The sequence below is a fragment of the Ascaphus truei genome, chromosome 13, assembly GCF_040206685.1.
Source record: "Ascaphus truei isolate aAscTru1 chromosome 13, aAscTru1.hap1, whole genome shotgun sequence".
Taxonomy (NCBI): domain Eukaryota; kingdom Metazoa; phylum Chordata; class Amphibia; order Anura; family Ascaphidae; genus Ascaphus; species Ascaphus truei.
The window spans coordinates 9518900-9531644 of NC_134495.1; the positions used below are offsets into that span (position 1 = coordinate 9518900).

At 52.2% G+C, this 12745-nt stretch overlaps 1 protein-coding gene across 2 annotated transcripts in view; it reads right to left on the bottom strand.

The window, feature by feature from the left end:
- GCN1 (GCN1 activator of EIF2AK4) overlaps window positions 1-12745 on the bottom strand; it is a 43963-nt gene that overhangs the window by 14749 nt on the left and 16469 nt on the right. For both annotated transcript variants that reach the window (XM_075568396.1, XM_075568395.1), the window contains exons 13-34: window positions 11533-11631; window positions 11000-11173; window positions 10096-10248; window positions 9655-9747; window positions 9231-9306; window positions 8931-9090; window positions 8550-8739; window positions 8344-8468; window positions 7594-7772; window positions 6961-7054; window positions 6441-6554; window positions 6040-6238; window positions 5032-5187; window positions 4601-4779; window positions 3852-3932; window positions 3589-3732; window positions 3123-3250; window positions 2788-2977; window positions 2160-2230; window positions 1866-2031; window positions 916-1110; window positions 280-526 (exon numbers count right to left, since the gene is read on the bottom strand). In XM_075568396.1, the coding sequence (XP_075424511.1) occupies window positions 280-526; window positions 916-1110; window positions 1866-2031; window positions 2160-2230; window positions 2788-2977; window positions 3123-3250; window positions 3589-3732; window positions 3852-3932; window positions 4601-4779; window positions 5032-5187; window positions 6040-6238; window positions 6441-6554; window positions 6961-7054; window positions 7594-7772; window positions 8344-8468; window positions 8550-8739; window positions 8931-9090; window positions 9231-9306; window positions 9655-9747; window positions 10096-10248; window positions 11000-11173; window positions 11533-11631 (3213 nt within the window). The remainder of the gene's footprint in view (window positions 1-279; window positions 527-915; window positions 1111-1865; window positions 2032-2159; window positions 2231-2787; window positions 2978-3122; window positions 3251-3588; window positions 3733-3851; window positions 3933-4600; window positions 4780-5031; window positions 5188-6039; window positions 6239-6440; window positions 6555-6960; window positions 7055-7593; window positions 7773-8343; window positions 8469-8549; window positions 8740-8930; window positions 9091-9230; window positions 9307-9654; window positions 9748-10095; window positions 10249-10999; window positions 11174-11532; window positions 11632-12745) is intronic.

The following is a 12745-nucleotide window of genomic DNA, read 5'->3' on the forward strand; positions in this document are numbered from 1 at the left end:
CCCAGAAAGCTTTGCAACATTCCCAGGTGAACACAAAATTAACCCCTGGCGTGCTGGCTTAAAACACACACCCCACACACACACCCCACACACACACCCCACACACACACCCCACACACACACCCCACACACACACCCCACACACACACCCCACACACACACCCCACACCACACGGTATTAAAAGCAGTCACGTTTACCCTTACCATCAGTCATCTCAATAACAGGCCTCTTATTTGCAGCCATACCGGCAGAGCGTCAGAGGCGCCGTCGCTGCTTACCCTCTCGGCGGCGGAAGTTCTTCTTGTCCTGGATGGCTTCGGTTAGCGTGGTCATCATCTCCTGCTGCTTTAGGGACAGGATTCCCAAACCTTTCACCAGCCCCGCCAGCCCGTAGGCCGCGCCTTTACGCTCGGCGTATTTATCCGACTCCAGCAGCAGGGCCATTAGCTTCTGAATCATCCCTCCTGCATCCTCTTTGATGGCTGGTACAAGAGGCGGGAGGCAGCCGGCTACAGATTCCTGGACCTTTTGGGATAGTGGAACAAGCGTTGACATGACGGAAAAACAAAAGAGGGATCAAGTAATATATACATATTGGCCATTACTGGACGAATACGCCCCTTGACTTAGGAGTATGTACCACCAAGGGTGCTCAACTCCAGTCCCCAAGATCCCCCAACTGGTCAGGTTTTTAGGATATCCCAGCTTCAGCGCAGGTGGCTCAATCAGAGGCTCAGTCGAAGACTGAGCCTCTGATTGAGCCACCTCTGTGCTGAAGCTGGGATATCCTGAAAACCTGACCAGTTGGGGGAGGGGGGGGGGGGCTTGGGGACTGGAGTTGAGCACCCCAAGTGCAACTCAGACCCCCACAAAAAGCATCACCAGAGCCCTCGGCTCCCTCCTGAAGCAGGTACCTGTTGTGATGGGGTGGAGAGAGCCGCGATTAGCTTGGCGACGATTGGTTTGATTTTAGGGTCACTCTTATCCAAGTGTTTTGCCAACGAGCCCATCAGAATGACGACGCTTTGCCTCACAGCGTCGTAACCGGCGTCGTTTGGGGCGTGCTTCAAGAATTCCTCGAACACTGGTAAAAGCGAATTGACGCTGTCCTAAAACGGAAACAAGGACATTTCTTAGCGCGGGGAACGTTTTGGAAACGCCTGCGTCGCGTTCCTGTCTCTGCCGGCGGCGGATTTGGAGATCCGCCGCCCCTAGGCCCTTGCCGTGCGGGGGACCGCCTCCTCGCCGCCGCCCTCGTTCTCCTTTCCGAATCGCAGGCGACGTGGCACGGCGCCGCATTGCCATGGTGCCGTGATGTCATTGGACGCTGCGATTCGGGAGGAGGGCGGCAGCATGGAGGCGGCCGCACGGGTGTAAGTGCCTTCCCATCAGGCCCGATAGGCCAAAGAGCACGGTATCTGTATATGGGGGGCGGACATTTTTGCCGCCCTAAGCCCGAGCCTGTCGGGCCTAATGAGAAATCCGCCACCGGTCTCTGCCGAGTGCAAACAAGCGGATCACAAAACAAGTGGATCACAAAACAAGTGGATCACAAAACAATTAGACACCTGCAGACACCCAGCACGGGCTCATTCAACAACCTCAACCCAAACACTTTCACCCACCTACTGCAGGGGAGGCCAGCTCCCGTCCTCAAGGCCAGGTATTAGGGATATATCGCTGCTTCAGCAGTCATGCTGATTGAGCCACCTGTGCTGAAGCAGGGATATCCTGAAAACCAGACCTGTTGGGGGCTCTTGAGGACGGGAATTGGCCCACCACAATGCTACAACATCTTGACATCACAAAACCGCGCGCGTCTGAATTTACGGCGCATGAAGAAGTGGCGAAAGTTCAGGCTCACCTTTCCGTGTGTGTTAAGCGCAGAGAGCGCGGCATCCAACATACATTTTCGGACCTCCGGGTTGCGATCATTTAGGGCGTCCGGAACGAAGAACTGGAAGAGAGGCTTGACTTGCGAGCCGTCTAGATACTGAGCCAACTTGTTCAATGCCAGAGCTATACCACACCTGAAAAAAGGAAACGCATCAAACAGAACTGAAGCACCGCTCGAGAACAAGAAGCGGACGCCAAGATGGAGGACTAATATTCCTGCACAGACGCAGACTGCTGCCAAGGGGGGCAGCAGGAAACATACCTCGCTTCAAACTGATCAGGAGGAGACTCCGAAATCACCCGTCCCAGGGCATCAAGAATGGGTGGCGGCCGCTGAAACAGATCGGTCAGATTAGTGATTGATTCAGGGTTAGAACCTTTAAAGCAGCAAGCCAAGCTGCCGTTTTCTATTTAATTTCCCCCCCCTTTAATAATGTGCATCACACAATAATTCACTAAGTTGCCGATGGATCCGTTCTCCTGTGATCGAACAACGGAGATTCGGCTCGGGGGGTTCACTAAATGGCTGTCAGTGCAGCAGAAGAGGACCAAAGATGCAAAGTTCTGTGGGGAAGATCATGTGACCAGGCAGTCACTAGATACAATTGGTGCTCTGCTAGAGTGAGGTCAGGGCTCAAAAAGGGGTGTGCCAGAGCCTGTTACAGAAGAGGAAGGGGATGTGACTTTGTAAATGGTTGCTATAGAAACAAAAATGATGTTACATTATAATACTGTACATTAAAAATGTAATGCAGAATTATTAATTAATTTATTTAAATGCTACAAGTGTTTTTCTCGTAGTACAGAACTGATTTATTTAAAAACCACATGTAGGATATTGCTTGGTCTGCAGCTTTAAAAAGGCCGTATCCATCTCCCGTGCGACTCACATAGAGCTTCTCGTGATAGATCTCAATCAGTTTCTTCATGACGGTAGCGGCCTGGTCACCGTATTCTGCCACGGAATGGGACAGCGCCTCGGCTCCCGCCTGTCTCACCGCTTCCTCGTGATAAATAACATCTGTAATTAGCAGGGAGCAGAGATCTGGCTGCAATTCCAGGCCCATGGATTCCCAAAACCTTGGGAGGAAAAAAAAAAAAACAAAGCAGGGTGACATCAGGACCAAAGCAGAAGAATAATCTGACACGAGGTCACCGATCCCAGAGGACAATACTACCGAGGGTCCGGGGGATTCGGGCACCATCAATGTGACGGGCAGCTCACCTTTCGGCTTGCGTTTTAATCACAGCCTCGACGTCAAACTTCACCACCCAGAGTCTGTGCAGCAAGTTCAACCCGTTCTTCTCATCGCTGTCCGGGGTCGGCAACACCATCTCCAGCTCCATCAGCCCCTGATCGGCAAGAAGGAAAGCGGGCGGTGAGAATCGCACGCTGAAAGAACGCTCGGCAGCGGCTGACCTGCTCACTGGGGAAGGGGGGCGAGAGTCAGCCCGTAAGAGAGATCCGGAGAGCAAAGGAATAAGGCAGCGGGTTCTCAACGCCAGTCTTCAGGGGCCACAAACAGGTCAGGCTTTCAGGATAACCCTGCGTCAGCACAGGTGGCTAAGTCTTTGACTGGGGGAGGTTGAGGACTAGATTTGAGCACCCCTGGATTGAGGAACACTCAGAGTTTGTAAGCGCCTGGGAGTCTGGACACTAAGAGAAGCCTGGAGCAGCGCGTTGTCCTTACCCTGAGAGCGGCGTCTCGCACATTGGAGCAGGATGACTGCAGCGCATGGAGTAAAACATCGATCTCGTCCTGCTCCGCGTAAGTGCAGCCTTCCCCTCCCCCGCTGCTTGTGCACAGAGCGGTCAGTGTGTTGGAAGCCAGGACCTGTGATAGAGAGCACGCGCACACGCACACAGGTTACAGACGCCGGGACTCTCCTTTGGCCCCTGCAGTGCGAGACACGTGCAGAACGTCCAGCATGAAAACATCCAAGTGTTACTCACCTGTAGCCGCGGGGAGGCCGTCCCGATCACTCTGGTCAGCAAGAGGAGCATGTCTGTGCGAGGCAGAAACTCGGGCCCATTCTACAGGGAAGAAGACATGTTGACAATGAGCAGGTGACATCGGTGCCCCCCAGAGCAAGTCTTACCACTCGGTCAGTGCAAGAGAGGTAGGGGGTGGTGGAAGAGAGGTAGGGGGTGGTGGAAGAGAGGTAGGGGGTGGTGGAAGAGAGGTAGGGGGTGGTGGAAGAGAGGTAGGGGGTGGTGGAAGAGAGGTATATATACACACACACACATACTGTATATAGATATATAGTCTATATACATAGAGGAAGTTGTTTGACCGAGACTTCCATTATAAACCCCCCTTTTTCAGTTCCTCATAATTCTCAAAAATTCACCCATCCACCCGAATTGTGGATTTCAGGTCAGATGGTTAAAGTGAGTGTTTGTGGAAAGTTTGAGCCCAATCCGTTCTGTCATTTTTGAGATACAGGGGTGACAATTAGGTGTTGAAAGTTTGCAGCCATTAGGTTAACATGGACATTTTTACGCCCCTGTAACTCAAAGAAGGAAGGGATCTGTGCGAAACGTGGCGTGGCGTTCGTGGCACAGGGGTCCAAGTGCCTTTGAGTGGTTGGGTTGTAAAAGGATACTGAGTTATAGTTACAAAGACCAAACACAGACCTGCGGTTATCCTTTAAGTAAAAAACAATACCCCGATTTGCAGCCACTTCTCACCCCATCCTCACCTCATCCACAAGGTCTCTAAGGCTCTCCAAGGATCTGAGCTGAGAGTGTACAGTGAGGATCTGCAGAGTCTGCACCAGGATCTCCTCATTCTCATCACCGCTATTGGAAGTCTCCATTAGAACGATCTTCAGAAGTGGGAAGACGAAGGAAAACGCAGGCGCCGACAATGGAGAGGCACCTGAGAAGATAGGACATCCTACAACTGTTCTATTTACATGGAGACGTGAGAGGGGGGGGGGGGGACGAGCAAATATTTCCAAGGAACTGCTGCGGGATCCGTTGAGAGCAGCGGGATGATCGCAATATAATGAGAGGGGGGGGGGGATACAAGTCTTTACTGCCAGTGCTCCATTATAAAAGAACAATGGTGGAAGGAACCCCCCCCCCCCCCCCCGCCCGGCATTACGCACGGAATGAAAACACCCCTCACCTGAGTCGCCCTTCCCAACGCGTTTGGGGATCGTATATGAGTGCAAGAGATTTACAGCTCGCTTCACCGCGACCGGCAGCTCTTCCTGACACCAGCCAGCATCCAGGTTACATTCTGGCTTCAACAAGCGGAGAGTTATGTGGGCAACCAACGTCCCTAAGGAAACCAAAGGCAAGCCAATATATCACGGCCAGTTCTGAAAGGTCAGTCAGTGAAGGCTCACTTTTTCTTTTGTCCAATTGAACATGATAGAGAGATAGAGATATAGACACACACACAGTAAACAGGTCCTTGGAGGGGGTGTATGGCTCCTCCCTTCAGGACACAGCTCCTACCAATTCTCCAATTAGCATAAAAGTATAATACGCCTCATTGTCAGTCTGCACATCACCCTCCACTGAAGAGTGGGCGAGAGTCCTGGGCTGACAGGAAGAAGAGATGTGTGGACGATGTAATATTTCACACCGGGGTATTTGTGCACCCACGGGTTACCGTTATAATAAGGGGACTCTGTTACCGGCTCTGGCCAGCTTTTAATTGCACTAAATCCCACATAAGCAGATGCTGCATTTATTTAACCCCTTCAGGGCACTGTCACCCACCTCACAAAGTTTAGCCCACAGGGCAATAAGAAAGGACACATACTCAGTGCAGGTTCCTGCTACACGGAGGTTACCGGGACGAGGTTGGCGGCTGGAATCATGTTTTGATCAAAAGATGCCACCAAATGTCTCCTTGTTACAGACTTGGGTTCTAAAGTTGAACACGTTACTAGTATATTTTAGCCCAAATTGTTTGGAGCGCAGGATCTGTGCTTTGTTTTCCATAAATGTAAGGCCGATCTTTTTACCAGCTGCATACTTCACAAAGGGAGGAGCGCAGGTTATAGTGTGTGTGTGTGTGTGTGTGTGTGTGTGTGTGTGTGTGTGTGTGTGTGTGTGTGTGTGTGTGTGTGTGTGTGTGTGTGTGTGCGTGTGTGTGTTTAAAAGGCATTAAAAAGGAGCTAACCAAATGCTTTCAGATGCGTGGGCATGACACATCCAGCCAGAGCCACAAACAGGACCTGGATTCGAGGTGCGGCTAAGGGTGACTTTAGCAATGGCAGGAAGCAGCTGGTCAGCGCTGGAATGTGCTGCGAGAGGCCGGGCGGCTTTCGCTGCAGGACACAGTCCAGGAGTCTAAGAGCGTTTTCCAAGTCCCCATCCAACTAAAGCAGGAGGAAAACAAGAACACAGAAACAAAAGTGAACGTACAAAATAGCGGCTTCACTTTCTGCCGTCAACAAGCAACATTTTGGTCCCTAATGTTCCGTTTAAAGACCCTGGACTGGTCTGCGGGGATGTGCGCTGCTCGGAAACGCATGTGTTAGCCAGGCAGAGTAACCCTGCGAGCGCTGCCACCGTCCTCACCTCCAAGAGTCGCTGACGGATCTGGCCCTCTTTTTCCATCTGCGCCTGCAGCATTTCCTTCTGTTTGCCCGTCAGCTGCAGCTCGTCCTTGATGCCCTTCCGCTGCTTTATCTCCTGCAACCACCAGGCACACGAGTCAGCGTCAGAAACCCACCTTCACCGGTTGTGTGATAAAGCCAGCAAGCATCTACCCAACGCCTGCCTGAGGGAAGCTTCAGAGCAGGATGTGGGGGGGGGGAGGAGAGGGGGGGGGGGAACTCCAGATGGGCTGCCAACAAGGTCAAATTATAAGGATATCCCTGCTTCAGCACAGGCGGTGCAGTCAAAAAGCCAATGAATTGAGCCACCTGTGCTGAAGCAGGGATATCCTGACAACCTGACCTGTTGGCGGCCCTTGAGAACTGGAGTTGGGTCATTGACAGCCACCTGTGCTGAAGCAGGGATAACCTGACAACGTCGGTCCTTGAGGGCTGGAGTTGGCCACTCCCCGGTTTAGATGATGCGTTAGGGAACATTTTACCTCTTTTAGCTCCTGTTCAATGATCTGCTCCTTGAATGAGTAGGCTTTATTCTCCCGCTTCATGTTGGGTTTTTTCAAGCTATCCTGTTGAGCGCTGGAAAAAAAAAAAAAGTATCAGTGCAAGGGGCCCAGGGCGACCAGCCTGCAAGGGGCCCGGGCGACCAGCCGCAAGGGGCCCGGGCGACCAGCCGCAAGGGGCCCGGGCGACCAGCCGCAAGGGGCCCGGGCGACCAGCCGCAAGGGGCCCGGGCGACCAGCCGCAAGGGGCCCGGGCGACCAGCCGCAAGGGACCCGGGCGACCAGCCGCAAGGGGCCCGGGCGACCAGCCGCAAGGGCCCCGGGCGACCAGCCGCAAGGGGCCCGGGCGACAAGCCGCAAGGGGCCCGGGCGACCAGCCGCAAGGGGCCCGGGCGACCAGCCGCAAGGGGCCCGGGCGACCAGCCGCAAGGGGCCCGGGCGACCAGCCGCAAGGGGCCCCGGCGACCAGCCGCAAGGGGCCCGGGCGACCAGCCGCAAGGGGCCCGGGCGACCAGCCGCAAGGGGCCCCGGGCGACCAGCCGCAAGGGGCCCCGGGCGACCAGCCGCAGGACGACCAGCCGCAGGGGCAGGGGACATTCTCAGTTAGGCCCTCACCTGTGTATGATAGATTGATCATACAGCTCTCCTTCTGGGGTTTGCATAATGGCAAACTCTTCCCGCGTCACATGGCACAGGGCCAGGTTTCGCATGGACGCAGTGATGATTTCAAATAGCGGAGGGAGAACTTTAGCCGGAGAAAGAAGAGCCAGGGACCCCACGGCATTGAGTGCAGCCTGGAAAACAAGGAGTTTTCATATTCGTTATGAATCAAGATGGAAAGGACAGTTAAGACAGCGCCCGTTCTGAAGCACGCACTGCTGAAATGTAAGGAATCTGCTTGATCCCTGCCTGGTTTTGCACTCCGGTCCAGGTTTTTCTGGAGCCTGCCCTCCCTTGGCTATTTTCGGCCATCTTGGTTCCTGGCCATCTCTTATTTAAGGCTGTACTTCCTACAGGAAGTTGCTGAGCTAAGTTCCTGATCTTGTTACTGCACCTTTGGATTCCCTGTTGCTGACCTCTGCCTGTGACCCCCGACCTTGCACCTTTTTCCTCGATCCTCTGCCTGCAACCCGACTGTGTTAACTCTAAACAGATCTCTGTTCCCTGGCTTTGGTCGCCGAATATATACCCTTGCCGTAGTCCTGCGGGTCAGCTTCCTGGTCTGAGACGAGCACCGTTATATGTAACTATGTAACTAGTGGGTGTATAAACGTACGCCATCACCAAGACACATGGAATGTAGATAAATGAACGACAATGAACCTTCATTCCACCCAAATGTCTGAAAATAACCTCTGCAGTTACCTGATCCAGAGCAGCTTGAGAAGTAATTACAGGAAGAAAATCATTAAACCGTTTGTTAATGAATTCAGTTGGGTCAACCTTCATCTTGTACAGAAGCTCTGTCCAAAGGCTGGAGTAAGCCGCCACTGTGGAAGGAGAGAGTATGTCAGAACGAGCGATGAGAGTGCTGCATTTACAGAAGCTCCCCCTCCGTGGCTCTTCCTTACCAACATACGGGTGATTCGCCAGAACCAGCAGCTCCTGGGCCAGATGTTCTGCCTCTGCTGGGTCATCCTCCAGCCCTGGCACACATGTGAGCACGTGAAGCGCTTCCCGTAGGACTCTGGGAGAAACGTGAGACTTCCCTGACTCTGTCCCTTCCTCGGACTCGGTCACCGGAGAATCCGAGGTCATCACCTGCGGCAAAATCAAGGAGAGAGAGACCATGGACGGTACTTTCACAGCTAGCTGCACATTCCTCCATCGTGAGCTTCTCATTGCACCGGAGATCTCGTATGACATTGCGGACTCTTAATAGGACGCCATGATTCAGAACCAGGCAGCGGCCTGACCCGTGGTACGAGGAAACACGGGACACCCACACTCACCTTGCTCGAGTTGAGCAGAACTTTTAGTTCCGCCAGGAGGCCGTGCACTAGCTTCGACCCACCAAGAGATGTCAGCAGCTTCCTGATGGTCTGTTGGGCCTGTCTGCGTACCTTCCATGTGCGACTCAGGAGGATCGTGACCAGGGCACGGTGGTACTGCCTGAAAGTATAGACACGTGAGAAAGAAAACTAGCACAACATGCTTCCAGCAGCCACTGTTAGGGAGCAGTGTCTGAAAGTAACAAGAGGTCCCCCACTGCAGGGCACATTCAACAAGAACAGAAGAAAAGGTGAACGCACCGAGCTTTGCTGTCAGGCAGCCGATGGATGTGATCAAGCAGGAGCCTCTCGCTCAGCTGTAACACTGTGCACAGAGCTGGCAGGAGACAAGACAGAGCAAAATGAGGCAGCCCCTCTGAATGTTTATACTGCAGATATACAGAGAGGCTCCGTACAGAGACAAAGAGCAGATAATCGCAGCACCGTACAGATCCTAATGCATCGGAAGTCACATCCCCATACCAAGCGCATTATTAAATATTTAATAGTGTGTATTTTGAGCACTAGAGCTCAGCCAGATTAGAAATACACAATCACACACACAATGCACATCTTCAGAGGAGACTGGCTTGTCGCAGGCTTTGCTGCTAGTCCGCTATTAAACAGGTGCTTGTTTAGCAATGCTACGTTTTATAATAAGTAGAATGAAGCGTTTGGTTCTTACACTCGTCAGACGCGGATGAAAGAAACTTCTCAGAAGTAAAAATTGGCTTCTTCTCCTCTGCCAGCAGCTGCCAGAAGCCGCTCAGCTTACTGTCTGCAGAGAACATGGAGCAGGCGTGTGAGTGCGCACAGTACACGGAGCAGGTGTGTGAACGAGGACAGAAAACAAAGCAGGCGCACAAGAGTTCTGCACAGAATACGGAGAAGGCGCACAAGAGCACAAAACACTGAGCAGGCGCACAAAAGGTGCGCACAGAACACGGAGCAGTCGCGAGGGCGTGCACAAAACACGGAACTCGGAACACTGAGCAGGCGCGTGAGAGCGCACAGGACACAGAGCAGACACATACTGTACCAAGCTAAAAAAATAGCACCGCCTCTCTGAGAAAGTGTTAAAGCTCCGGTTACACAGTGCGCTGCTCAGAGAACACGGGGACATTACCAGCTTGAGCTTCAGCTACAGAGACTCTGCATATAAGGACAGCAGCTGCCAAAGCCTCCGCAAGTGCAGACATCTGCGTGCTCTGTGAGGCCGCCTTCTCCACCGTCTGAATCAACAGCGGCAGCAGCTCCAGAGCCTGATGCAACGTGTCTCCTGGGGAAACAGAAACGTGCTGAATAAAGCCGCAAGACTCATCCAAACCCCACCATGCAATCGCAACACGCAAGTCAGGCACCTAGGGGAGAAACAGAACTGTGGAATAAGCCCTGGTTCCTTTGGGTCACCCCCAATTTTCTAAAACCAGGAACCGAATCGGGTGATCTAGAACCCGATGCTACTGAACACAATTATTTCAGCAACGGCGTTCTTCACTCTACTTTTCTTCGGTTTCATTATTCGGGGCAGAAACCGATGATCTTTAAGTTCCACCTTATAAAAGCTTTAACGGAATTTTATGGGGGCAATTCAACACATGCCGAAATGGCCCCAATGGCGGGGAAAGTCCCCCGTTAACTTGAATGAAGGTTTCGATCGCCGCTTCGGAGTACAGTATATTATGGAAAAAGATGGAGGCAGACAAGTAACAATGCTACATTGCTGTGGTTTACTGCATAGTAGTAATAGGCGGATCTAAAGTAACGTTTCGGGGACACAGCCCCTTCATCAGACAAAAGCCACCCCGTGTCACGGGTGATAATAATTTTGCATTATTACTTGTGTGCCTCCATCTTCTTCCATATTATACTATTACAGGCCTGTATTTGGAACATAGGGGCAGTGATGGTCTGGCCTGCACCGAAGGTTAATGGTCTTCCAGTTTCTGTACTCATTGTTGGCATCGGGTGTGCCTCTGTGCACCTGTACATTGAGAGCCGCTCGCATCAGCCCCTCAGAACGGACTTACCTTTGAATGACACCAGCATGCACTGCAGGTATGCGTGTCGCACGCCCGACGTGCTGGTTTTCAGAACGAAGACTTTCTGGAACCATTCTACAAGCTTCTTGGGAACCTCCGTCGTAAACTTTTGACACCACAGAGTCAGCACTGAGACCGCGTGTGTTAGGGTTCCTTCGTGAACTGGGGAGAACGCTTACATTGAGATGCGACACAGACACACAGCAACCCGCATACCAAAAAGGCTCATGTTTAGGGAGCGTATGGGAGCCATGTCTATCCAAGGCTGGGTTTTAAACTCTGCTTACCGACAGCAGGCAATATACATCAGCTCCCCCGGGCGGCTTTTCTTTTGATAAGCAGCCACTACCCATAATCCTACCCAAGGCCAAAGGTTACAAGGAATAGCAGAATGTCCTGGACACCCAGCTCCCAGAATCCTGTGTCCATCTGCTCAGCTGCACAATGAAAACAACGTCTGCCACCGCTGCTCGCCCAACGTGACCCCACGAGGGGTGTGATCGGTCAGGAAACGCACTCACCTTCCTGCTGAAGGAAAGGGATGAACAGTTCTGAAATGGTCCGACTCAGCTCCTGACTGGAGGGCCCAGACACCACGTGGTGACTGAGGCTGCCGATGCCTGGAAGATCACCCAACAAAGAAAGACGTTCAAATAAATCGCTTTTAAATGTTATAAACCTCATTTGATCGACGGTTTAAACCAGTGGGTCGCAAACTCGAGTCCTCAAGGACAGGTTTTCAGGATACCCCTGCTTCAGCACAGGTGGCTCAATCAGTGGCTCAGTCATTAGTACTGAGCCACCTGTGCTGAAGCAGGGATATCCTGACCTGTGGGTGGCCCACGAGGACTGGAGTTGGCCACTGTTGGTTTAAACCCTGCCTGGATTTCCCATAATGTAACCCCCTCCACCCACGGTGTATTAATCTGGTGTGCTAGTCTGCCTGCGCCTTTAACTCGCTCTCGGCAGTGTTTTCAGCTTGTGATGTGCCAATTAGCCATTTAATTTGGCTTGTGTCTTGTGACTCCTTGGCACTATAAATCCGGCTTAGCTTGGGGGAAGGCAGTGCTCAGCTTTATAGTATGAACGTTTTTCAGTGCATCGGGAGTTGAGAGAGCTGGATCCCTGCCTGGATGCTACTCCAGCTTCCACCACAAGTACATGACGGAATCACGAGATCTTCCTGGGATCTCCTCCCTCTACCATACGTTAAAACCTGGTCAGCTTGCGCCATTACCGTAACCTCTCTTTAACCCGCCACATTCTCTCGCTCAATACGTTCTCCTTACAATCTCACACACCCGTCTTATTCGCCCTTTGCGGAGTAACCCCGATTTCAGTATGCTCAGCCTACTTATTTCTTCTTCTTGCTGCAACCCCTTATTCTTCCTTAAACCTACATCACAACTCTTCCGACTCGACATACATTTCCTTCTCTTTGCACTTGAGCTTAGATTGTAAGCTCTTCGGGGCAGGGACTCCTTTTCCTTAATGTTACTTTTATGTCTGAATCACTTCTTCCCATTATGTGTTATATTATCATGACGTGTATTACTGCTGGGAGGCGATGACTACATTAATGGCGCTATATAAAGACAGACATACAACTCCACTGCTGGCTGCATTAACTTCTACCATCTATCTCCTCTTCACAAGAGAGCAAGCGCTCAACACTTCCTTACTTCCAGCCTCTTTACCTCCCTCCTTTTAGCCGCAGGATACATTTCTCCAATT